Below are 27,861 nucleotides of genomic sequence, written 5' to 3' on the forward strand. Positions count from 1 at the left end.
TCCTCCCCGCCCGCGACACCTGGGCCACAAACCCAGACACTCTCCACTTTACTCCTCTCACTTCAACCTCCTCCTCTGTTGTGTCACTTTTCCTGCCTCCAGGCCTGTAAACTCCTCGGTGGGTGGGGCCAACCGCTTGGCTCCGCCCTACCTGGTTTGGACATCAGACTCTGGAGGGAGGCAACAAGGGTTTTGTGTTTGGCTAATGTTACTGTCTAGTGGGGGTGGGGGGGGTGTGTGTTACCTGTGACGACCTGGTTAGTCCAGGGTGCCACATTCCCCCTTGGTGAAATGCAGACCGTCCGCAGGCTGCCCGTCCATCACCAGTTTTATTTTTCAACTGTAAAATATAAATTAACATGTAAACATATAAAACATAAGCATTTTTGTCAGGGGGGGGTCACTTGAACGTTGCACATAAAAACAATTTTAATAATGACGGACAGTCGGATGTCTTCCACTCTCCCACGCAAGCAACCTAGCCCTGATGCTGCCCCTAAGAAGTGGGCAGCACCCCTTGACCCCAGTCCAGGTTCAGGCTGCCCGAGCGAGAACGAGTACGGTTACTCGCACCCGATTGTCACTTCAGGGGACCCCATGTCCAGGGGGACCCCTGACCCCCGGAGGATGGCCACCGGTCCTGGTGGTGGCCGGGCCCCAGCCTGCTCTGCTGCGGGCCCTTCCTCCAATCTGCCTCTCCGGAGGCGGCAACGGTTTCCATCCCACAATACTATTTACAAGCCCACCAGTTCGTGGGTGGCCTGCCAGTTCTCAGCCATGATCATGAGCAGTTTCGCATGTGGGTGGTAAAAACACACAGAGTCCCTCCGGGGACAACTTGCCGGCAACAGCCGGGATAATCACGTAGATGATCAGATGATCTTTTGGATGATTATTGTCATTCACTCACATATTTAACGGTGCTGGGGGTCCCAACGGGGGACAACTGTATGCAACGGTGGACCGCTGCCTTTATTGCTCACTTCCGTACTCCTCACCCGGCTCCAGGTGAAGAAACACGGGTTCCAGCCCCTCCAGCGCACAGCAGGCGCGACGAGGAAGGGCTGCCCGGTATCCATTATTTCCGCTCCGAGGGATGTAAGTGGCCTCCATGTCATACAAGCCGAGGACTCCTCCTCCGAGACAGGCTCCGTGTCAGCCCCGAGCCGCTGTCATCTGACTCCAGGGGGTTAATGGTGGGACCTGGCAGGTCGGTAACAGTTTCCAGCTGAGCCCAGACTCGTGGCTCCTCAGTGGCAAGTGACCCATCGTCAGCCGGTGTATGGAGGCCCGCCCTCGGTTCTTCCGAGTCAACCGCTCCAGCCATTGGTGGGCGGGCGTCTTCTCGGGTCTCCGGGCCCTGGCAGGGCAACACGGACTCCGACATCTCCATCGGGGATGGCGGCCTGAGCGGGGTTGTTCGGGCGGTCAGCACAGGCGATGCAGTGGGCCCTGCTTAGGCCAGGGGTAGACCGAGTCCTTCAGCTGCAGTGGCCGGTCATTCAGTGACACAAGGGTGTGGGTCACTCACCAGCTCCTCTAGCATGGCCTCTATTTCATGCGCCCACACGACCGCAGCCAGCTCCTCCATCTCAGCGGTCCAGCAATTTAGCAGGTCCCGTACTTGGGCCCGGTTACGACAGCACAACAGCATCACCTGGGTATTCAGCCAAGCCGCCGTCCCGGGGGCAGGCTCCATAGACTCAGGCCTCTCAGGTGGTGCGGACATGTTGCAAGCGTCTTCCAGGAACTGGGTAGCTTTGCAGAGTCCTGGCGTCCCCGCTTTTATAGCCTCGGCTACATTAGGCAGACACACACCTGCCCCCCCCCTTGGTTTTCTTCAGCACTTCCGCTTGTTGGGGGGGGGCTTCGTGTTCGCGCCCGAGCGGGAGACCTTCGCGCCAAAGACAGCGGCGCTTCAAATTTTTTCGGCTGGACACCGCCGGCGGAGATCACAAGGCGCACATCTACTGGTAAGTAGATGGGTTCAATCCTGTTCATGACGCCAAGTTTTGTCGAAGGCGGGGAGGACACCGCCGCTGCGCTCACTAACGCTCGGGTCTGGCGCTGCTGCGACTGCTGCTCGGTGGTTCGAGCGGTAGGCCGGATCCGGGGACTCGAGCGGCGCTCCTCGCCCGTGATTGAAAAGGGTGGTTGGTTTGGGGAATTTAGTCCGTTACGCCACCCACGGGTTGTGGTGAAGATGGGCACCAACCGCTGCTGGTGACGGGGATCCCGGGAGTGATGGTAGGGAGCAGCTGGGATGTTGTTTTCACCCCTCCGTGGGTAGGGGTCGGTGGTCCCGGGGCCCGATGGTGTGATGGGGAGGCAGGGTTGGTGAGGTGCAGAGTTGCAGGGACAACGCGGCGCGGTGCCGGATGGCACAGGTGTACTCACTCAGTAAGAGATGCACAAAGTCCTCGGTAAACCAAACGGCTGGATGGACGGGTCCCGCAGCCGGCTGCTGTTTCTCTCCCCGGACAGGTGATGGCGGCTGTCTTTCCTGCACCTTTGTGTACTGTTTGACTATGATGGATCCCCAACGGTAGTCCGCTCCCCGGTGTATGGATGCCGGAGGAGCCCGTTTGGCGCAGGCGCTGGCCCTTGGGTCTCTAGCCTTAGGCGGTAGCTGTATACCCTCAAGGTGCGAGCGATTGCCTTCTAACGGGTCTTTGGCTGTTAGGAAACCCCTGGGGTTCCTGTCACACTCGGATTTGACTGTTCACGGCGACTCCAAGCCTAGTCGGGGTCCGATGGCCCTGCCTGTGTGTGCTGGCTTCACTTCGCTCCCCGGTCAGTACCGGCGGGCCACCGCCCGACCCCGGTCCTACGGTTCCGCGTTGATTCACCACTCCTGCAGACGGCCACCACCGTCTGCCAACCTTGTTGTCAGTGCCTGGGCCACAAACCCAGACACTCTCCACTTTACTCCTCTCACTTCAACCTCCTCCACTGTTGTGTCACTTTCCCGCCTCCAGGCCTGTGAACTCCTTGGTGGGTGGGGCCAACCGCTTGGCTCTGCCCTACCTGGTGTGGACATCAGACTCTAGAGGGAGGCAACAAGGGTTTTGTGTTTGGCTAATGTTACTGTCTAGTGGGGGTGGGGGTGTGTGTGTGTGTTACCTGTGACAACCTGGGTAGTCCAGGGCGCCACAGAATTGACGCTACAGTCCACACTACAGCTATCTGCAAATACCTGTTATAACTTATGTTATTCCTTAGCCTGTAGAACCCCTTCAAATGCATCAATGTCATTGTGTTCTGGAATGTCACAGGACATTGAGGAGTTAAGTGTTCAAGTATTTAATGTGAATCTGACAACAGGTTTTTGCTATGTAAAACAGCATGCTGTAGGGGTAAAACACAGATTTCATCTAGGTGTCTCTTTTCAAGCTTCATGCTGTTCTTTTCTTGCAGTGATTGTTTTAGCACCAGAACATTATCATTCCTACAGCAGGGAGTGTCTGGTAGTGGGACACGTCCTCTCACTGTCTATTGACATTGTAAATATAGAGCCTCGTGTGGTTGTAGGTAGCTTTCTCAGCTCTGTTGTATTCTAAATCTAAAATAAACTCTGATTTTGTCAGAACCAGAGATAGGCAAACACTCAAATGTTGGAGTTCGGCGAGTCAAGCCAAACGAAAATAAAAATAAATCCGGTTTGGAACCGGACTTGAACCTGAACACCTACCTGGACGCTGAACCTCATATAAGTCTATGGAGACCCAAACATTGTGCTGTAAAATGGTCGTAGAAAGGGCGAGGTTGATTAAAGCAGGACATTTATACTTACCAAGTTACCCGCTTGGCTGTCACACTGCTTCCGGGTCTGCTCATTAATACTCATACTGTACATACTCACTGCTTCACCTGCACAGCAGTCCCAGCGTCTCTGATTGGGTGCAGTCAGACGGCACCCATGCTGTCTGTGTAGTGGTGTAAAAATAAATAAGTAAATAAATTAGTGTAAAGTCCCACATTATGTGATACCCAGTGCAGATAAAGCATACGGCTACGGGCTGAAGCCCCAGCCGTGTGATTATCTTGGCTGTGAATCAAAATAAGAGGGACCCTATGCTGCCTTTTTTTAATTATTTAAATAAATAATTTAAAAAAATGACATCTGGCCCCCCCAATTGATACCCAGTCAAGGTAAAACCCACAGCTGGCTCCTGGTATTCTCAGGCTTGGGAGGCCATGGTTATTGGGCCCCCCAGCCTAAAAAGAGCAGCCACCCAGAATTGTCGCATGAGCTCACCCGATTGCCCTAGTGCGGTGGCAATTAGGGTAATAAGGGGTTAATAATAGCTCACAGCTGCCTCTAGGCCCTAGATTAGTGTTGAGATGTGTCTATGAGACCCCCTGCATTACTAATACTGTGATTGAAAAGAAATAAGCACAAACACCAAAAAATTGTTTATTTGAAATAAAATAAAAAAACTTTCTTTCTTTAATTTATTAACCCCAAAACATCCAATTCTGACAAAATCCACATGAGGTCCCACAACGATCCCGACTGTGCTACATACTGAAGTTGCGGAGTGTGGGCACAGTACCGCACGCTGTGGCTTCAGGCAGAGACTGAATGAGCTGCAGCTGTGAGTGGTCACATCATTCAGTTTATCTGCTGTCACAGCTGGAGGTTCCCACAGTACCACACCTGTGACCGCAGGTAAACTGACCTCAGGTGACCTCATTCAGTCCAGTCAGATCTGCATCTCCTTGCAGAAAACCATGGTTGTTTGGGTTTTTTTTCCCAAGAGATACAGATATGGTGCTGAAATTTATACATCAAATTCCTGCACCAGATCTGCATCTTCTGGCAAAAAAAACCTCATCAATAACGCATCAAAACCGCATTACGTTTAGATACGATATTGATGCGTTTTTTTGCCAGGAGATGCCGATTTGTTCCAGGAATTTGGTGTACACAATTCAGCAACAAAAATGGATCTCAAGGAAGGAGAGAGGAGTGTTTTCCACTGAGGAAAAAAGTGTCTAAAAAAATTATAAAAACATGTCTTTATTAATTAGCTTAAAAAAGTTATAGAAAAACAAACATAGGGATAGAAGACAAACATGGGGGTGGGGACTATGCATTTTGGTAGTTAACCTTCATGGTAGTTAAGTCATCCTCCCCCTTTGGGAGGTGTCTGGGCAATGTGGTGTATTGTTAGAGACACGTTGCTAGTTGTCAAGTCCCATTACTATATCCTGTGTTTTTACCTGTACCTGTGCTCGGTAAACCGTACCTGTATTATAGAACCTGCCATACCTACTGTTCCTATGGCACCTGCTAGTACCTGTCAGTACCTGCCCTACCTGCTGCACCCATCAGTACTTGCCATCCCTGCTGTACCTGCTACACCTGCCATATCAGCTGTACCCTCCGTACCAGCCTGAACAAGTCATCCAGTCTGCATCAGCCATCCTGGCTACACCCAATTTATATGAATCAGCTCACCGTGTAAGGCTCAATCCCGATTCCGTCCTGGAGCACGGACAGGCACTGCCACAGCCCAATGAAATGCAGAAAAAAGAGGATGTCCAGCTCTTCAGGCAAAGAATCACGTCTCTATTTCATCATGCAGACACAGAGAATGACATGACCAGCACTACGCGTTTCAGGTGAAAACACACCCTTAATCATGATCATAGTAAAAATCATTTTCTTTTGACATGCTTTACTGACTATGTATCATCAGTACTTTGGTTCCTGTATGGGCCACAGTCTGATGACTGATAACAACAACTCCCAAGAGCTCCTTTCCATTGTAGAGGACATACTGGGAGTTGTAGGTTCATGTAATACAAGTGTATATGGGGCTGACCTGGAACTGCAGTTGATCAATGTACTAAGATGGTGATGTATTCCTGCACTGACGGTGATTCTGATCATGTAGCATCACAGTGGAGGGAGTTTTAGCAAAAACTTTCCAAATCCTTTTAAAATTCTCAAAACTTGGTTCTGCTGATATATTAATGTAAGTCACCCTTTAAAAATTTTTTCTGCCTTTTGGATTGGTTCAGTATGACCATGTGGCTCCTGGATCAAAAAATATTTAGCACCCCAACGCTATACACTACATGTGTCTGCAAAACCCCTAGATCGTGGTTCTGGACCTCTATTCTCAGGATCGTTGGGATCCAAGTGACCGAATCTCCAACATGTGACAGTTGGTGCTTATTAAATTCTGTGGAGAGGGGAGGAGCTAGAGGCAGACACCGACATTCTGCTGAGAGTTAATCTAAAATGACAATAACAGCTTTCAGTAAAACTTTATGAGCACCACCTGTCATCTCCAATCTCGGTAATGAGAAAATCTGTAGTCACTAAACACACTTTTTACCCCATGAATTGAAGAATTGTGAATGATCAGTCCAGGAAGAGAAAGAAGCGGATTTTGATAAGTTATATTACACATTTTCTTATTTCCATGAGTACCATTGATTTATAGAAAAGAAAAAGTTACTCTTTAAATTTAGAATTTTGAGAATGAATAATCATTGCAAGAAGAGAAAGAAGCAGAATCTTCTGAAAAGATATTTTACAAAGTTTCTTATTTTCCCATGTACTGTTGATTTAGAGAACAACAAAAGATGATTACTGTTTAATGCGGGCTTCACACGGTACGATCTATCATGCGATTCCATGAGAGATTGTACCCGCCCCCGTCGTTTGTGCGTCACGGGCAATTAGTTGCCCGTGGCGGACAAAGTCGATAAATCCCCGTCACACGTACTTACCTGCTGAGCAACCTTGCTGTGGGCGACGAACATCCACTTCCTGAAGGGGGAGGGACGTTCGGCGTCACAGCGACATCACACAGCGGCCAGCCAATAGAAGCAGAGGGGCGGAGATGAGCGGGACGTAAACATTACACCCACCTCCTTCCTTCCGCATTGCCAGTGGGAGCCGCGGGACACAGGTAAACTGTGTTCATCATTCCCGGGGTGTCACACGAAGCGATGTGTGCTGCCCCGGGTACGATGAACAACCGGCGCCATTAAAAATAAACAATTTTTTAAAAATAAGCGACGAGTGCACGACTCACGATTTGTGAGCAATTCTGCGTCGTTCGGAGGTGTCACATGAAACGACGTCACAAGCGATGCCGGATGTGCGTCACGAAAACCGTGACCCCGACGATGCATCGCGCGATAGCTCGTCTCATGTGATGCCCGCATAAGGTCTCTTAATTTTCCTGTATGAAGATGTAAAATTTTGCACCTTGATACTGTAGTTTTAGACATATTGATCTTGGTCAAAACTGAAGCTATAAAATGTCAAAATAAATTTCTTCAGTCTAGTAAAATTCAAAAGAGGTTCCAACATTTATTTTTGTGCCAACAGTTGATTACAGATGTTTAGACATTATATAGGGTCTTCTTCAGGTCTTGAAAGTTGGTTGCTTTTAATGATGCTACAGATGCCAGGTTTCCCAGTCCAACTATGGTCACTATGGTGTTTTTTAATTATCAGCTGTTGTGGATAGAGATGAGCAAAACTTTGGAGGTCTGGTTCGCTGGTCATAAACAAACCAAACCTCTACGTGACCAAAGCTTGCATGTTGAGGTTTGGAAACACTGATTGACATTTTGAGTCTCCGTCCACATACAGCCAGCCATAAACAGATCCCTTCCAGAGAAGGGTGGGTGGGCTTTTTCAATTTTTTTTTTTGTTCCACACTACATGTGATCACCCCCAGTACGAGCTGTTCACACACTGCAAACGACTCGCACAGGGCTGAGCACCAAGCTTACCTGAGCACAGAGATGCTCGCGCAAGTTAAGTTTGCATGTAAAGCATCCGAATACTGAACTCGAACCTTGATTTTTTTAAGTTGGTGTTCGGTTCGAAAATTGAACCTCAGGTTTGCTCCTCTCTAGTTGTGGAAATAATAATACAGGTATTATTGGAAAGTTGGGTTACCTGGAAACATGATTTATTCCATATACATCCATACATCTAGACATCGCCACACACAGCCATTAAGAAAACAACTTTGTGTCTTATGTATTTATAATGGTTTTATTATAAATAGTAAATATTTACTGCACTTTATTACATGAAACATATTGCAGCATCTGTTGCCGGAAATTCCGACTGCACACAGATAAAATTTAACTTCTTCCATCACCTCTAAGACGAAAGCGTGATCTCATCACTAACCTAACTAGATCCCTAACGAATTACCCATCATTCTTAAAGGAATGTATTTTGTGCTCTACCTCGCTTCACTTGTCAAGAAAGCGAAGAAATAAATAAGATTGTAAAATTTCAACCACCTAACATCATTTTTTTTGTACATTTTCAATATAAGACAATCGAGTACCCCTTTTTTTGCCTTCCGATTAAGCAACGAAAGCAGTTTGTAGACACTTCCATGTTTTTTTTCCAAATGTGGACCTGTTCTATACAAATTAATGACCAATTCCGGATTAATGCAGCAATCTCTTGAATTTTAGAAGAGGCTCTTGTTGCCTCTCAGATTGGCGATATGTAATTTATATAGGAAAGTCTGGCGTAATGCAAATGCAGTTCCTTAAAGGAACACTCCAAAGGCAAAGACTGATAGACTGCGATGTGCCTACCACAGGGGAATTTCATGACTCAAGAATTCTTTCTTTGGTGTTTTTTTTAATTCCTTTGTCATGTACCTCCTCTCATTTTCTGCACTAGGTATAACAGATTGCCCAAATTATAGGAAAGATAGTTCAGGTCTCAGATGGTTTTCTCCTCTATTTTAAAGGTAGATTATTTAAAATTAAATTAAATTGTAATCCTTAATCTGCAGGGTTTAAAAGAGAAAATGTTCAGCTAAGTTTCTAATTAACCAAATGATCAGATTTATCAGGAGCTTCCAGCCTGACTTGGTGCTACCATGTTATATAATTATTTAAACCAATCAAAATAATTTAAAGCAGGCAAAAGCCTCCCCCCTATGGATGGTAAAATAATGATCAGTTACTAAGCACCATCATTCCTTGCCTAAGAAATTCTGCCAAAGACATGACGGATTTCCAAATCAAACATTTAAAAAGAAAGAGTCCACAGGCGGCATACTCTTATAGAAACATACAACGGACGTAATGGTGGAATGCCTTCTTACTGTATTATAAAATAGAAAGAGTGGCTTTCTTGTAGAAAATGTCAAATCTAGCTCCAGAAATGTCCTTGAATATGAAACAAGTAAAATATATCTTTGTACCGTGTTAGCCAGTAGAGATAATTATTACCATCTTTTCAGTTAGCCATTAAAAGGTATCAACCACTGAGGACTCTCTGTTCTTTTAAACAATTTTTTTATCTTGAATATGAATAAACTTAGAGAAAAATACAATCCCATTGTATTTGTAAGACATGAAAGGGATGTTGAAGTGAGGTATGTTATTGCACGTTGATTGACAGCCATGAAATCAATGTCTTTCAGTCAGAATTTGGCGCTGGGCGTTCACCTCTCTGTTATTTATTTCTCACGCCAAATGTATTTGCCAGTTCTTAAATGCTGGGTGTTAATCCTAGTAAAGTCTTAATAAACATTCGGCATTGTTTGAATATTTACGTCAACCCTAAATAACAAGTGGATGATCAAGCTTGTATTTGTAGTATGGAATGTTATCTATACAGTCAAATCACCATGACCAACCCCAAGAGGCACAAAATCCTCTATATTCCCTGCTCTGTGCCATGAGGCTTGGTCCGACATAAAAAGGCTTCTCGCTAACAGTTGTCTCATCGTTTGTTACTAACCAGGGTCCAAAAATAATAAAATATTCTTCTTTTATTCTCTTGTAGAACCTGGGAAAAGCTTTCACTTCCAAAGCGGAACTCAGTTGAGTCATACACTTGTGGCTTCCATGCTTGGAACAATTGCCCCGTTTTCAGATAAGTCATTCCAGGGGAACGGTAGGATGTACAATTTTGTCCTAAACATCCAGCTGAAGTATAATATCTTTCATTATCCACTTCACTGCATAAAAGAAGTCTTTATCATCTATTTATTGTCCTTGCAGTCAAGCCCCAGTTGGTGCTGCTAATTGATGAGAATATCCATCTTGACCAAACATCCGGTTCTAACACCATCAGATAGACAGTCACTCTATGCAATATCTGGCTTCAGATAATGAAAGGCACCTGTAGGAAATAGAGAGAGATGTTTAGAAGACTTAAGACCAATTCACTTAAAGAGCCAGCCTGAACCATAGGTTGACACTGTCACATGTAATACTGGGATATCAAAGAATAGGGCTAATATTTTTATTCCCAGGACAAGTTTGACAAACTCTTCAGAATATGTGATCATATACTTTAATGACTCTTGAACTGACTTGATTAAAGACATGTGTTCTTAATAAGGGGCATGCCCGTGGTTACTGCATGTCGGGCAAAACCTTCTGTTTTACCTAATGGCGGTCAGGTCTCATGTCTCGGCACGTAATCACCTCAAGATGTCTTTGACATCACTTAAGCAAATAATTATGCAACAGATGTTTTTCAGAGAACAATCAACGGGCACCGGAGACAAAAGAGACTCAGTGAGAAAGGGAAAGTCATCAACCTTCTGTTGGAAGCCACAATGTTTCTTGTTTTGTGCTTTATCTGATAGGAAAACGTCAGCTCGTTGCAAGGGATCGGGTCCCCTGCATGCATGGAAACAGTTAAAATATACTTCAATCTTAGGAGGTAATCTGTGACCTTCCATATTTGATGCTGAAGATTGCTAAAGACTTCCTGCTTCTGAGTATTTATGGAGTGAAGGAATGACTATATGGCACAGATTGCTGACTTATGAAGTATACTTACTCTGTCCATACTGGCTGTATTGATATCCCGTTACAGGCTCCATGCTGTATCCTGATGTGCTATAGGTTGGCGGGCAGTATGACTGAGATGTTGATAGACTATCCAATGTCTTCATATGCTCTAGTCTCTGGCTGCAGCTTGCTGACACAGCAGTGCTTGGCTCAAGACCTCCAGTTAACGGCGATAAGGCATAATCAGTCTGAGGTTGGTGAGGTACACCTCCATGATTAGTAAGGAGACCCATTACCTGTGGGGAAAAAAAGCCTTTTTAGTATTCTTTACTTCTCCACATGATATTATATATGTATATAAACACACAGTGCATAATGTAAAGGAACTAGGATATGTAATATCCAATACAGATATACTACAATAATCATACAAAAATTCTTATATTTGTTCTTACCACCAATGATATTGTAAGAGTCCACATATACATTAGAGACAAATCAGCTGAACCCACTGTTGGGGCTTATTTTTAAGGATAGGGGACTTCTCAACTTTCCCCTAATATCAATGGGAAGATAAGACATTGCCAAAGGTTGGCTAACGGGATTTGCACGTTTTATTGAGGACCGTGAGAAATAGCTGTTGGCTAAACAAACGTTTATAAACACTTTATTAATCCCACTCGCATGTCCTTGTGACCATATGCCATTTGTAATGGTAGTGCAGCTTGGCATGGGTGTTGGGTAACTGGGAGTCAGTGGTATTGCTTTAACCAGTCTAAAGAAAATGGTGTGAATACCCAAATCACATGCACTAGCTGTAGAAAAAGATATGAAATCGCACATCCACAAATTATACTTTGATCTAATGCCGCTAGGCAAAAATTTATATACCTGAACATGAGGTTCTTGGTTTAACATTCTGATCCGACAGTATAAAGTCCACTGCCCATCCAAATCATATATTGTGCCCTATGTTATCTAAGGCAAAAAGCGCTGCTGGTGGATCAATAAATCTTACGTGCAAGAAAACGTGGAAGAAATGAAGGCATGCATAATGAACCCAGAGGAATTCACAAAAACATATTCCTCTTGCAATGAACTCTATTGCACCAAGAATCTACCTGCACTGAATTAGCATCCCAATAATTTGATTTTCCTGCTCATGTCTGTTTGAAAGCTAAAAAAGGGAAGTAGCCCGAGGCTCAAGGACCCCTGTATTTTTTTTCTTGACCTTTTCACCTAAACACAGAAATAAGGGAAGGGCACAGTCACCTCGGTCTAATCCTTTTTGCTAAACTAGCGAGTATGGTTTTGTTTCCGGTTCCAGAGAAGCTCTCGTTTCCACAGTAAGGAGTCGGGCAGCAGTGTTTGCAGAAGCAGACCTCAGAGAAAAATCTCTCACACACTTGAAAGCTATCAGCCTTGCTCAAAATTGCCAGCATCCGTAACTGAGTTAATAGTGAATATATTTTCCTAAAGACATGTATAATGTAATAAGGATCCCATTGCAAACCATATAATAGGCCAACACATCTCAACAATGGTCCCATAAAGCAGAACCACATGGAAACCAAACAGTTAAAAATGGCATCTAATGGTAAATCCGCACTAAAATGCTTCACTTAGATTATGCTGTAAAGTTCAACCCAACTCATAGGAGCTTTTCGGAACATTTGACATTATTTCCAGATCTACAATCTAAAAGCAACAATTCAGAAAAATATGCCAAGTAACAATGTTTTACAGGATAGACATTAAGGTGACATTGCTTCAGTCACCACGTTCTAAGAATATTAATCTCATATTAATTTTACCAATAATCTGTAGAATCCATTTCTCTTATAAAAGATTAGATGTAAGAACCCAACAATTCTTTAAAAATGTCAAGTATGCAAATACATTAAGTATTCTACTATGACCAAAAAATAAGATTCTTTTGTTGGAAGACATTTTTAAAACATATCCCAATATGTCAATAGGGGTCTGATGTTACAACTATGTCACTGATTAGTTTGAGACTTGCTTTACTCTGTTTTATGAATGTTGGCTTAGGACTAAAAAGGCTAAGCACTCCATTCATCAAGAGGGTTTCACAAGTTCTCTGGAGTAAAAAATTAATTCTAATGTCGTAAAACGTTTGCCTAATTGGGAATTGCACAAATATGTTGTAACTTTTGATGTTTTCACACAAGTCCTTGCCAGTTTCGCCAAAGACTGCAGACACTGGCTGGGATGTAATTCATCCCAAATTTATACCATTTGTGGCAGAAAAGTGATCCAGTTCCGGAATGGACAAATATTTCTAATTCATATGCCTCTTAATGAATTTGGCACTTCTTACTCCGTAAGTACATTTGTTAAGACTTATGAACAAAATGTCAATCTTAATAAATTGGACCCCAAATCTTCTGTGTGTGACCTGTGGGTGTAAGTGATCAGTTCTCTGTCCCCATTCTTTCCCATGCACATTGCATTATTTCTACCTTTTCTGTCTTTTGTACAATCCAGAATGAGAGGGGTTAACATTAGTTTTATGCTTTTTATCCATGTTTGACCCTCACACATGTGTAGCGTGTAATTTACAGAAGCTTTCTCCACAGGAAGCCGGACACGTTGTCCTGAAGATGTCCAGAGCCCTGCTCTATTGTGATGGGAAACAGATGCAGGCCCGGTTCTATGAAAAATGGTGCCACCTGCTCTGTGCTATTCCCGCTGCGCAGAATGGCTGTGAATTCCTTAGTCATGTTCACACGGGCATGAATCAAGTGATGGCAGATTCTACCTTTCTAACTTTTATAAGGACATCTCCATCATGTGTATTTAATCTACCCTACACCTCTACGGGATTTCCCAAGCTGAACAGCTAATGCAGCTGCAGTTAGATGAGATGATGAAATCTTGGCAGATTTCAATTTGGCAAATTACTCAAATCTAACAGGTAAATTTGATGCAAATTGAAAGTTCATTATGAAGCCCTGAGGTTCCATAAGAAGTGTAGATTTTATATATATATATATATATATATATATATTATGAAAAAATGATTACTCATCTGTCCCGCAGCCATCTGAACCATTAGGTCCTTTGCACCTCTTCTTTTCTCTTTTCCCTATTGTTTGCCTCCTTTTTGGCCTGCTTAAATCTATGCTGGGGTTTCCAGTGCCAACTAGGCCTTTGACATCCTTGTGCACCGTACCGTCATGGCATACATCATGGAGCTCCCTGAGGCTACAGGCTAGACCTCGGGCAACACTGGTCATAACGTTGTGGTGTATTAAGCCCCAGAATAAGTGAAGAAGGCCAAAGAGGTTGAAGGCAATGGAGGAAATTGGAAAGGTGAGGTACAGAGAAATGGATGTCAGGTTGTAGGAACAGGTGAGCAGTGAAGTAATTTTCTTTTAACCTTTTTCCAATTCTCTACAGTTCACACAATATAGCATACACAACTGTGTGCCATTTTTTTCCTTAATTTGAATGGAAGAATTGAAAGAATCCATATTCTGAAGAATAATTTTTTTTTGTAAAATTCACAATCATTCACATTTCAAGCAAGTAGACATACCATAATTATGCTATGAAATAAACGGGGTCTAAAGCCTGCTTTACACGCTGCAATGTATCTTACAATGTGTCGGCGGGGTCACGTCGTAAGTGACGCACATCCGGCATTGTAAGTTACATTGCAGTGTGTGACAGGTACGTGCGATTGCGATTGAACGAAAATCCGTTCATCGCATGCACGTCGTTCATTCCTCATGAATTGAACATGAGGTTGTTTAATGTTCCCGAGGCAGCACACATCGTAGTGTGTGACACCCCGGGAACATTGAACAGATCTTACCTGCCTCCCGCGGCTCCAGCCGGCTATGCGGAAGGAAAGAGGTGGGCGGGATGTTTACGTCCCACTCATCTCCGCCCCTCCGCTTCTATTGGCCGGCTGCCACGTGACGTCGATGTGACGCCGAACGTCCCTCCCACTCCAGGAAGTGGACGTTCGTTGCCCACATCCAGGTCGTATGGACGGGTAAGTACGTGTGATGGGGGTTAATCGTTTGTGCGGCACGTTCAACAAATTGAACGTGCCACACATACGATGGGGGCGTTGCAAATCGCATACGATATCGTATGCGAAATTGCAACATGTAAAGCAGGCTTTACAGGGCTATATCAACCTTTACGAAAATATCCTTAGAATAGGTTATCAATATCAGATCAGTGTGATCTGAAATCCAGCACCCTAATTATGAAGTTCTATTAGCTGGTGCCCAGGTACTGCAAATCAGATATTTTCTTGAACAGATGCTGTAGTCGCATCACTCTACACATTGAATAGAGCTTAGTGGCAGACATATCATTGGTGCAACCTGTGAATTGTGCATTATATGAGCTATTGGACTATAAATGGCCCATTTACTGTTTTTGCACAGGGGCCCTTTTCTGTCTGTGTCCGCCAGTGATAGATCTGTGCTGTTTAGCTCCATTCATTGGTTAGCTCTAGCCACCACTGGATCGAACAACAGGTGATCGCTGGTAGTGGTGGGTGTTGGACCCACAATGATCTGATATTTACGTCCTATCCAAAGGAAAGATCATCAATAACATTTGCTTAGACAACTTATTTGAGGTTAAGGGTCTGAGAGGGTCTAAATAATAGGAGCAAAGAGGTCCCAGAAATAATCTTGAATGGATTTTCCATACATGACATTTTTACATGGTTCTCTTCTTCCTCATTTTTCGGCATTTTGTGCCATTATTTATTTATTTTTTTAAACAAGTGTAGGTAACCCCTTTCACAAGCCATTAGGATACAATAATTAAATTCTCACTGTTTTCTCGGCTGGTTCAAGCTCTTTGTGACACACTTGTGCGTCCTCTAGAATAGTTTATGTTATACATATCAAGAGGTGGAGGGCTCATTTTCTGTGCAAATCATCTAAACTAAGTGTCAACCGGCCACAAAAAATCATTAACTTTATATATTGGACCATAGAGGAACAGACAAAACAGGAAAGGAGAAGCATGCCCTTACAGAGCGATGCCAGACAAAGGTTATGGACCCCTGCTCCGGACCATGTGATGCTATAATGGAAATTTATGCATTTCATTAACTGACTGACTCTTATAATGATATTGATTTAGCAAACTGCTTTCCGGTACAGGATTCAGAAGATTTTTTTGCTGTTTTATAAAGAGATCTTATATTTAATGAAAACCATAGTAATAAATACATATTTAATAAGAATTTTAGTAGATTATTGTTATTTTTGGCCTTTTCTGTTTAGTTTTCTGATTTTTTTAGGATGTTGCATCATATCAGTGTTCTATAGATAATAATGCTACAAATATTCTAAATTATTCTGGAATATTTTATGTTTCAAATAAAAATACATGGAAATAATTATATAGCCAGTAATAATTTATTCCTGTGCTCATGTGACTCTTGCTAATGCTAAAAACGACCGCTACTGGAATGTGTTTTCTGCCAGGCCCATCATCTGCTCACCCCAAACTGCACTATAAAAGTTGAACAACTAATTTCTTTGCACCATCACTGAAGATTGTTGACTATATTTCTCTGCTGAATGCATGGGTAGAAATGCTCGGAGCACATCTGGATAAATGTTTGCAACACATACAGTATATAGCACAGAAGAAAGATATCCAAAGTGGTTACCTACGGTGTGGGGTCAGGCTTATAAGCCGCTGACTAGAGATGAGCGAACCAAGGATTGGTGTTCGGTGTTGGTACCGAACATAGACTATAAAAAAATAAACAGAGTTTGAGTTTGGATATCAGATGCTTTACGTATGCAAATCAGTCTCGCGAGCTTTGCTGTGCTCGGGTACGCTCGGTACTCAGCCCAGTGAGAGCCGCTTGCAGTGTTTGAATGGCTCACACTGGGGGTAACAACATCATGATCAGATGTAATGTGCACCAAGCAAAAAAAAAATGGAAAAACCCTACCTATCCGCCCCCGGAAGTGATTTTTTTATGGCAGGCTACATGTGAACTGCACAATTAGTGACTTCCATTGGGATTCAGGTTAATCCCGAGACCAAAACTGAACTTTTTTAAAAGTCTGGCTGCACCTGCCAAACTGAACTTCTTTGGGTCTGCTCATCTCTACTGCTGACCAATATGATTTTGGTGCTGACGAGCAAGCTCAACTCTAGCAGAGAAAATTCACTGCAGAATTGGTAAAACCTAATGAATAGTTTCATTGAGAAAATGAGTTTCCCTTTAATTATAAGCAGGTAAGATGTCAAGTCTGTCAATTCATGTATGTTGATTTTATATGGGGCACTAATGGGGACTGAGTATTCCAAATAGTGCTCATTTCCGACTAAGCAGGCCGCCTAAGCAGGCTAACAGTCATCCCTAAGAGTGAGCCAAAGGGTTATTTGTGGAGTGCAATGATTTTTAGCAGACTTGAAAATTATTGTTCTCTACAGCACATTTTACTGTGTAAACAGGATGTGAGCTGCTGAGAACAATATTGCTCTATGTGTTAATTGTGTGCAAATATAACTCTGGTCGGCTTATCTAAACAGGCCATCAACGATCAACGGTTACCGAACTCAATGTCTATACTCAGCATTAGATTATTAAATGAATTATTAAAATGCACAAAAATATAACAAACTTAATCTACAAACATCTTCAATATATACCAATAAAAAAATCATAGCAGCTGTCCTCTTTCCATATCCAGTAGTACATGGCGCTAAATTGAAGATTCTGATATAAAACCAAATGTAGATGTTGACTGGAAATGAAAACAAACCCAATGATAGCTGACACCCTATCTGTTTCTCTTTTCGTAGTAGAGGATCATAATCATACACTTGGACCAGACTTCTCGGTATACTCTGTTTCCCAGATGCTGATGAGGAAACCAGAGGGAACTCTACATCACTTTAATGACCTCTGCAGGTGGTTTTATTTCATCATGAAAATATGAGCTTTCTCAGTATCTACACATCAAACACTATTGGAAATCATTAAATAACATTAATTGTCCTATCTGCTTCCCGGTTTTGGAATTCAGTCTAAAAATTCAAGTCTCTGGGTGGACATTTACAATTTTCAAACTACGCAAGGAAAAAAAAACAAAAATCTGAATTATGGAGCAGAGATACTTGAGGGTTCCATAGAGGCCTCAACTTCCAAAGGGCCTGTATAGTTTTCTATAGCTTTTTTTTCGCATACATTTGGTTATAATTTCCATAGCCTTGTCCGTTTTGTAGTCTTTTGGGCTCCAAATGTAAATCAATGTGTTATACTTAGATGAAAAAAGCCTTGTCTCTGTGTGTAGAAGACATTTCTGGTCCAATTAATTAAGAAAGTAATTTCTGGTCTCGGCTGCCTTCTTATATGTGATACCGTAACATTAAGAAAAGATGATTATTTGATTTTAAAGTCATTCACTCCTACTGTGTGTTAAAAGCCAGAAAAGTTTGGGCTTCCTGCTAATATGCAGTAGAAAGAAAGCTGTGAAAGTTAATTACACTTACTGTTAGAAAAGGGAGGTTTTATGAGTTTTTTGCCCATAGGCAGTAATGTTTATTCCATCGCATTTGACTGTGCACCCTTTTTAACTCTGGAGTCTTTGAACTTTATATTTTCACAGATTTATCACTGTCTAGCAGAGAGTAGCTATAACCGTCTCAAGATTCTAACCTCACGTAGAGGAGAGGGAAGAGACGCAAGTCGTTATTTTTGCTCCCCTTTGTGCCATTAAAATCTCATTTTCTGCCTATTAAGATGCCCTCTCAGTGCTAGAGCCAGGCTGATGAGTGTGTAATTGGGTATAATTGTCTTTTCACTTTTCATTTATGTCATTCTCAATATCCTTCTGTTTCCTCTCAGTGCCGAGAGGAAGATGTGTTTGGGGAGGATTCATAGCTGTGAAACTGCCCCCACTTAGCCCGACAAAGAGGCCTGATTTTAATTATAGATTGCATGCCGTTCAGAGAAACTATTAGACACCTGAATATTAGTCCCTCTGATATAATAAAAATCCCTGTGTTTAGACACACATTAACAATGTCAAGCCAACCTCAGGCAGCTGTGGACCGTAGTAAATTCAACCAACCTTTTGACACTCAATTACCAAGTCAATTTATTTTACTGGAATTCCCAAGTAGAACACCAAAACTCTTCTGAATGAAAATTAACAGTATAATTATTGCTTTGAGAATCATATATATTCCCTTGGTGCCAACATTCTTTTAATTTACTGATGCTGGGATTTTTTATTTTTATGTATTTTTTTTTTATTTTTTTTAAAGGATCCCTGAAACCTAGAAGCACACATGGAAAATAATTTTAAAAAAAGCCAATAATATTCACATAATATTATATTGATATCAATATACTATTTTCTCAAAATTCCGAAGCACTAAGAGATCATAACACTGGATTTTGCTCTATTTTTTTCATCTGATTTAGAAGTCTATGAACCCCTTTATTTATGCTAATAGTCCATAAAAAAACATATTTAGAATATTCTCAGCAGATCTTAGGACTCGTATACTCAGGGATAATTTTGTCACGCATACACACTGGTCAGAGAGGAGCAGAAGATCTGGAACATCTTTAGAGTAAATAACGCTTAGCTCTTGCTCGTGATGCGTGCCGTGTAAGACATTGTGATCTTTGTTGTGGAGTTCCCCTCAGACTCTTTGCCTTGTGGCCACTGTCATTTTTAACTCCAGAAAGGTCTATATTATTTTGAAGGAAGAAAAACACTTGAAAGACAGCCTACCAGCCACAGCTTTTGAAGTAGCCAGTGCGGGGGTGGAGGAGGAAAAAAAGGAAGGAAATTTGCAAAACAGAATCATGTGGCTCATATAAAGAACGCTTTATGGTTCGAATTTGGCAATTTCTTCCCTTTTTGCCTCAGGTGCCCAGCCTGTTCGGTTCTGGCTCTCAGTTAAAGGAATGAAAACACTCCACTGACCTGAGGTGAAAGGCCATTGCCAATGGTGGGGTTCATGGAATTGGAAGGCCCAGATGGGGGTACAAAGCTGTCTGTGTAACTGGAAAATCCATGCCGGCCGCTGGGCAGGCAGTAGGCCGAGCTGTTCTCAGGATTGGAAGGAAGGCTGCTTTGGTGAACACTGCTCGGAGGGAGAGGTTGGGGTCTGTGAACCGTGCTGCTTGGATCAGACACAGCTGCAACAAAGAGCGAATATTCATTATAAGTTACAAATAGAAATCTGTAGCTTCAATATGTAACATAAGGAGTCACATCGGTTTTTTTATTACTGAATCTATGCGGATTTACCTTGTGGTATGGATGTAGGTTGGTAGGAAGTCTCTGATAACTGGTAGGTTGGCAGAGCTGGCATACCAGCAGGTGGAAAAGCCCCTGGAATCAGGTGATTAAAGGCCATTAGCTGATTAGCTCCTGCTTGCTTTCTCCACCTGGCACGGCGATTACTAAACCACACCTATAACAGAAATATTTATCAAGATTATAGAGAATAAGTAAATGTTCAATCCTATTTATGTGCAGTCTCCTTTAATCAGAGGCGGCAGATGGAAACAACACTCTGTATATCAATTCATATAGAGCGAACATAATCAGTTGGACACCAAGTTGTCAATTTCAGTGGCCATAGCAGAAGATAAGAGTCATGGTGAAGCCACAAATTCCAACGGCTGATACTGATGTGATACAAAATAATGCACAGTATCCACCAGGGAAGATCCATCAATATGATTGTTGACACCTTATGGAGATTTATGGTCTGGGAAAAGACATAATGTAGGAATGAATGGAAGCATATTTTATGTCTGATTTGTTTATTACTCCCTTGCAAGTCAAGAAGTAATGTCATTTGTTCTTCCATTTAACAAGGCAATACAACTTTGTAATAGACGAATGGAAACCTCTGGGATTACGTCATTATCTCATGTCTACGAGTGTCTTCTGGGACTTCTTCAATAGCAATGACAGAATGTATGTAGATAAGAGTCTTTTGGAGAGCTTGATGTATTGTGGTTGGGGTTATAGCCTTCATCTATGTAATAGCACTTTCCAATTTATTTTATTAGATGTAGTTTTGTTGATTTTTGTGATTTATGTTTCGTATGCGTCCAGAACATCTAGATCTATAGTTATTAAGACGGAATTTTCTATATAACAATTACATTAGAAATACAGTATGAATTTTTTTCTCTAAAAGAAACTTTCTTTATGTCTTGACAAATAGGATGTTTTCTATTAAAAAAACAACCATATTCGTTCTTGACACCACATGCCATGCGATTATCAGCCAATGTGCAAATATCAGTCAGTTCAGTAAAACAGTTTCACGTTTTAGCAATGTTGTAGGTCTATAAAATAAAAACCAGCCAGTTTTACTGGTCTCGGGAGACAGCATTGTCCCTTTAATAAAAAGCGCCCACAAGGAATCAGAAAACCTCCATGGTAAATTAACTCCTTCATTGCCACTGTAATACGATGCACCGTGCACCTCTCCAGCAGCAAAGAGGTCCTGACTGACAGTGATATGCCGCTTCATGCTGTGCTCATTTCAAGACCCATATGTTAGATGTTCAGGGGAATTTGTTAGACTGTAGATCATGGTAATAGTGTGACAGGTTATGAGTCTCTCGGGATCTGAGGAAGCCATAAGGAATGTTGTGAAGTCAGAGGGTTAAAGACACATTATAACAGCTGGAAAAAGCCTCCTGCATTTGCCTGGTAAGGGTCATCGACTTGTGAAAATAAATGCTCTTGGAAACACAACAACATTTATTACTTGTGTTAACATGATGAGTTTTAATCCCCTTTTTTGCCTTTTATTGTTTTACCATCCTTCTATAAGTGAAAACATGGGAACAAATGTACTTGTAATTTGGACTTGTTGTGGAACAGGACAAGCATCTGCAGAAGGAAATTTGGAGTGTCTGTATAATTCACACTTCTTCTATTACTCACAGATTTGTTTTTTTTTTTTTACTGTATCTCATAGTACAAGAAAAGGAACCATTCTGGCGAAAATGACTGATAACTATTACTACAGGGACCATAAACATGACTAAGTCATCTCCATAATATACTGATCCAGTAACAGTTGCTCTTGAATAGGCAGATGTGTGAGCATTACCTGTACTCGGGCCTCCGTTAGCTTGGCTCTTTGAGCAAGTTCTTCCCGAGTGTAAATATCTGGGTAATGAGTCCTCTCGAATGCTCTCTCCAGTTCCTCCAGCTGTTCAGCTGTGAATGTGGTCCTGCTTCTACGCTGCTTCCTCTTCAAGGGGAGGTCTGGTTCAGAGTCAATGTCAGAACCTTCTTCAGACTGAGGGGATGAAGGAGCTGAAAGAAAAAGATCAGAAAGGTCAAAGCCTTCAGTAATTAGTGCCAAAGTGATCAAACGCTACAAAATTTAGCAAAAAGTGACAGTGCAAATTCACTAACTATATAGTGGCTAAAATAATTTGAAGCATATTGCTCATGATTTAGTGGTTAACTATTTTTTGGACAGAAAGTCGTTTCTCAATCAAAGCCAACTGAGGACGTCGAGGAGGGTCTCCTGTGGCAATCTGTTGTATGACAGAGATCAAGCGTCTATCAAACTTGTTCTAGACCATGGGAAAGAAAACAGTGACTTTTAAACTAAAACTTGGCTATGCCTATGTTACAGTCATACAAAACAAATAGGAACTTTGTAGCAAAACCCAGCGGAGAAAATATAACATCATAGTATCTGGCTTTGTACTTTAAAATAGGCACCAGGGAGAAAATTTGGCCAGAGGTTATTCTTCAATCCACTAAGCTGATATTTATCATTCAATTTTACCAAAACCCTTATGGTATGTACTACATCATTGCTAGTCCCAAGCAGAGGTCTTTGCTATTCTACTCATTGTATTAGAAGTAAGATGATATATGAAAGATATGTCAACAAAATATACATAACTGACTTACATGATGGTAAACTTGACCATACTGTTTTAATAGTTGTAGGATGACAATTATTCCTCCTATTGATCCCTTATAATACCCATTCACACTTACACTGACAAGCAAAAGGGTAACAATGTTTTGAACTTTTGACTTTCAAGCTTTATATCTCACCATCCACTACAGCTTCAAACTAGAAACTATGATCATTTTATAGACAATCTTCTTGGCTAGGCCATACATAAATTGACTTGCAATTATTTAGCGTATGATTAATTATGCAAAATCTTGTCATGTCACTACATTGTTACTGTTTTGCTTTTGGTGATGGAAAAATCTTTTTCTTCCTGTATACTACAAATTACAACCTGTTCTCACATTCCCTAATAATAGCTCAGTGTGTTATTAGGCTCATTCACAAGGGAAAGGTCACTGGTTTGAATTGAGGAGCAGCCATGAAGAAAAGAGAATCAGCATTATCTAACTCATCAATAGCGGTCTCTTGGCCAAGAAAATTGCCATCTGCATCATGTAAGTGCCATGACAGTTGGAAGAATACGAATTACAGTCCATCCATGCATTCAAAAGCCAAGAGGTGGACATCCAAACAAAATATCCAAGTCAATAAGTCAGCTCATCAGAAGGTCTATCAGTTCTGGTGCGACAAACACGGCACTGGAGTCAGCTTTTATGCTTCATAATAGAGAGATCACAGACGTCCATGCAGACACTAGTTTGGAATGGTGGCCTAAAAAAGGTGAAGAAGCCTCAACTTCAGTATTGTCATAAGAAGCATTGGCTTGAGTTTCTAAAGAAGTACGAAAAGTGTACAGTAGAAGATTGGGAATGGGTGATTTGGAAATGAGAGGAAAGTCAATAGATTAGGTTTTGATGGGTACAAATGTGTCTGGAAGTAACAAGGGAAAAAAGGGCTAAAGGAGCGAAAACTTAAAAGAACCATCAAGTTTGGTGGAGGAAGTCCGATGATATGGGGTTGCTTCACAACAAAAGGATACTTCACCAGGATCAATGGTGGTCTCATTGCTGAGTTATATGTGGGTATCCTGCAAAACAAATTTCTTTGTACACTTGAGTTCTATCGATATGAAAAGGACGTCATAGTGTTCCAGTAATAGAACGACCTGAAACATACATTGAGATAGGTGAAGAAATGGTTCAATGACATTGAAGCAGAGGTGCTGTATTGACCACAGGTCCCCAGACCTCAACTAAATTGAAAACTTGTGGGTAGAGCTGAAGAAAAAGCTGTAAACATACCCAAGTGAGTCAACCAGTATGCACCAACATTGGGAATGTGTAGAAGAGACCCGGGATCAGATTTTGACATGCTTGAATCTGATTGAGAGCATGCCCGGAGGATTCAGGCAGTGTTAAAAGCCAAAGGTGAATCCACAAAACAATAAAAATTTAAATTTAGGTTTTTAGTAGCAAAACAGTAACAATGCAGTGACATGCCAAGAATACATAACTAATTATATGCTAAATAGTTTCAAGTCAAATTTATGCCTGAGATAGCCAAGATAATTGTCTATGAAGTGAAGGTAGTCTCATGTTCGAAGCTGTAGTGCATGGTGAGATATGGAGCCTGAAAGTCAAAAGTTCAAAACATTGTTACACTTTTGCTCATCAAATGAGCATTCATGTGTTCCTATTGTGAAGATGGTTGTAAGCTGAAGGCCTCTGGTACTGGCTAATCTTTCAAGAAAAAAAGGATTGGGCTTGTTGAAATTTACCGTGCTTAATCCACTTCTTCTCTCTTCCTATAGGCCAAATGAATGCCAACCAAACATGTCCTACATGACAGATGTTTGGTCATTCCAGCTGACATAAGTCTCATGTATATGGCTACCTTAAATATGTATTCTGAATGGAAGTAATTATCACCAAGCCACAAGATAGGTGATAACTTCTTGATCAATAAAGTCCAACCACTGGGACCCACACCAATTGCCAAAAGTGGAAACTTTTATCCTCCCAAAAATGGATCAACAGTGCAGATGCTTTACAACCATCCCATTAATTTTCTATGGGACTGCCAAAGCTCTCTATTTGGTTTTCTCTGGCATTCCCACAGAGAAGAAATGGAAAAGTAATTAACTTGCACACTGCCGCACCATTCTACTGGTGCTAAATATGATTCATTCTGGCAATTGGTGTAGATCCCAATCATTGGAACCAAACTAGTCTAAAAATTATAACCTGTCCTGTGGATAGGTGATAACTTATTTTACTCTAAAGTATCTTTTAACTGAATAACGTAAGTAATATTTAAATAATTATACCAAACCACTCAATTATACCAAGTGACCATTAACACTTTATAGCTATTATAGTTGCTTAAGTTAATCGAAACCATGTTGTTTCGAAGAGCTGTTATCCTTTTTATAAATCCGAGATTTTGTCTAAAAATAAAAACTCTTACATTTTTGTCCTACTTGGGATACAATCAATTACAGAAACTCATGTGACCAGTGACTTATGACACTGAGCTGCAGTACTGTGCACACAAATATTTCCTGAGGCTACAGCCTAGGTCAGGAGGGGTTATAGGACATGAGAGCAGTCTCTAATTCTGGAACTTCTTTTAATTAAACTTCACAGCCAGGCCAATGCTGCCACTTATTCTTAAAAGGCAGAACTTTGTAATCCAGCCAGGCTGGCTTTAGATAACTTTTCTGCCCTTGATCTCATTGTTAACAAAATCCCTTTTCTAATCCAGAGTCTTGAGAGCACGACTTTACCCGTTGTTTGCCACAAGGATTCAAAAAGGTTACAGATGTCTACCACCACGAAACTAGCCGGCTAAATGTAATCTTTGAAAATGATGGTGTAAAGAATAAATATCATGGAAAATATTCTGGAGGATCTGAAAAATGGTTGGGTTATATAAGTCCACAAAAAAATAGCAACAACAATAGCTACATTCCTTACTAAGTCGAAGAAGTTAGAAGGCCTTTACAACCGCGCACAATTGAAGTGTGTGTGTGATTCCAAATATAAGACCAGGAGGAATCAGCTCATGACTGTATGGTAATAATCATAATAGCTCCGTTTCATTACGAGATATTTTACATATTAGCCTTTATATACATTCTACTTCTTTGAATAATCCACTATATGAAAAGAAGGTCAACTTGAGTTTCCATCGTTCATCGTGGTATATGTTCTATTAATATACTAATGTATTTTAGAGACAGTTCTGATATTTTTCCTGCCATTACTGTACAGTTGAGGTAGGTTCTCACAGTCACCCAGACTTGTTGAACTTTTAACAATTTTATTGTACAGTACTAAAGCAGCAGTATGGTGATGCCGCCCCATATATATATAAATCAAAATGAGTTACACCAGAAGCCAGGTTTAGAGATGAAGTGTCACATTAGGAATACAAGAACTTATGTTACACAGGACATAACTCCTCTTGCCAGCCTTCAGTAAATGACACCCAGCTTTTGTGGTCTTTTAGAATTTTTTTGTTGACTTACTTGGTTTGTCTTTGTTGGGGCCCCCGAGAAATGGCCTGTGGCTGGGGCCTTTTCTACCAATTTCCACGCTCCATCTGTGGTATCCATTAACAGAGTCTATACCAGCATTCAGGCCTCTGACACCTGCCTGGCAGGGAGTAGCATACACAAAGAAAACTGGACTGCAAAAAGGGGGAAGGAAGGAAAGTTTCTTTTTTTTTGGGTGGAGTGGGGGAGGCTGAAGAGGAGGGTGTGAAATGAGCTCACAGTAGGGGTTAATCCAAGACCCTCTACTCTAGATCATTTAGCACCTGGAGTTGTAACCCCACTCTGTACGCCACAAAAATCTACATTTATCATGAGCCCCTTCTATGAACATCAAGAGAAAAGATCGCATAGTGCATTGTGAAATTAATTTCTATACACTATATATATATATATATATATATATATACACACATATTTAGCTAAATATATATATTAATAAATATTGAAATTTAAATATATATTGAAATAAATATATATATTTAGAGAAAAAAATTATATACATATATATATCTATATATATGTGTGTGTGTATTTATATATAATATGTATTGAGCTATACAATATATTTACATGCCAGTTCTTGAATATACCATTGTATGTGTTAAGGAGACTATCCTCCCTATAATAATAGAAAATATGATGTTTTACTTCCCAATTGATAGATATTCATATGGTTATATAATCCCATTAATAATATAAGTATATAATTTCTGGAATACATACATTTACTAATTTTGAGTCATAAATTAAATGTGATGAAAATTTTAATATTTACACTGCCCGTAATTTGTCTTCCTAGTTTTAACCTATATTTTATATTAAAAGGTCATAATGATATAATATTAAATATGAAAAAAAAAACACAACTTCCTGTCCAATTACATTTTCAGGTAAATGAGTATTTACATATAGTATACAATTTCTTAATTCATTACATTTTTTTTAATACATAAGTACATGTACAATAAAAAAAATAATATATATACTGTATATTATCTTTTTTATTGTACATGTACTTATGTATTAAAAAAATTGTAAGAAATTAAGAAATTTTATACTATATAAATTTATATTCTTTTCATTTTTACAGTGGACTAATTAAAGTCTGATTATTATAATTATTATTATTATTATTTATTATTATAGCGCCATTTATTCCATGGCGCTTTACAAGTGATTCTGAAACTATTCCCAGTAACTAAATTTTTGTTGAACTATAAACAGGTAAACCAACTTTATAAACTTAATGTTTTCTTTCTTTTAAGTAATATAAATTATTGTTAGTAAATAAATTACATTTTTACGCTTATTTGTACATTATTTTTATGTCACTTTTAATATTGTGAATTGCTTGTAAAAAATAATATGTATAATGTTTTAATCGCAAAAAAATGTAATTGTATTTTACAACAAATATATTTATGGAGGTTAACTGTACGATATCTCCACCTTTGGTGGATATGATTTCTGCTGCTCATTTTATTTTCTTAACGTTACTGAAGGCTGCAGAACAGAGCTGCGAGTGTCTGCAGCAAGCTCCATACTATGTGACTGAGCACAGTGCTCAGGGTGTCTAGGAAAGCTCCATTGATCCTGTCCACACAAATAACCATAGTTCTGTCTATTTTTCACGGTGGCGACAAATTTCATGG

The 27,861-nt window shown here is 40.9% G+C and overlaps 1 protein-coding gene across 2 annotated transcripts in view; it reads right to left on the reverse strand.

Moving 5' to 3' along the window:
- Nucleotides 1-8,035: 8,035 nt before the first annotated feature.
- PAX3 (paired box 3) overlaps nt 8,036-27,861 on the reverse strand; it is a 103,161-nt gene continuing 83,335 nt past the window's right edge. For both annotated transcript variants that reach the window (XM_075338632.1, XM_075338631.1), the window contains exons 5-9: nt 21,880-22,088; nt 20,049-20,214; nt 19,722-19,936; nt 10,808-11,054; nt 8,036-10,138 (exon numbers count right to left, since the gene is read on the reverse strand). In XM_075338632.1, coding sequence (XP_075194747.1) covers nt 10,104-10,138; nt 10,808-11,054; nt 19,722-19,936; nt 20,049-20,214; nt 21,880-22,088 — 872 coding nt within the window. In that variant the 3' untranslated portion in view covers nt 8,036-10,103. The remainder of the gene's footprint in view (nt 10,139-10,807; nt 11,055-19,721; nt 19,937-20,048; nt 20,215-21,879; nt 22,089-27,861) is intronic.

This window comes from Anomaloglossus baeobatrachus, chromosome 3 (assembly GCF_048569485.1).
Source record: "Anomaloglossus baeobatrachus isolate aAnoBae1 chromosome 3, aAnoBae1.hap1, whole genome shotgun sequence".
In the NCBI taxonomy this organism is placed as follows: domain Eukaryota; kingdom Metazoa; phylum Chordata; class Amphibia; order Anura; family Aromobatidae; genus Anomaloglossus; species Anomaloglossus baeobatrachus.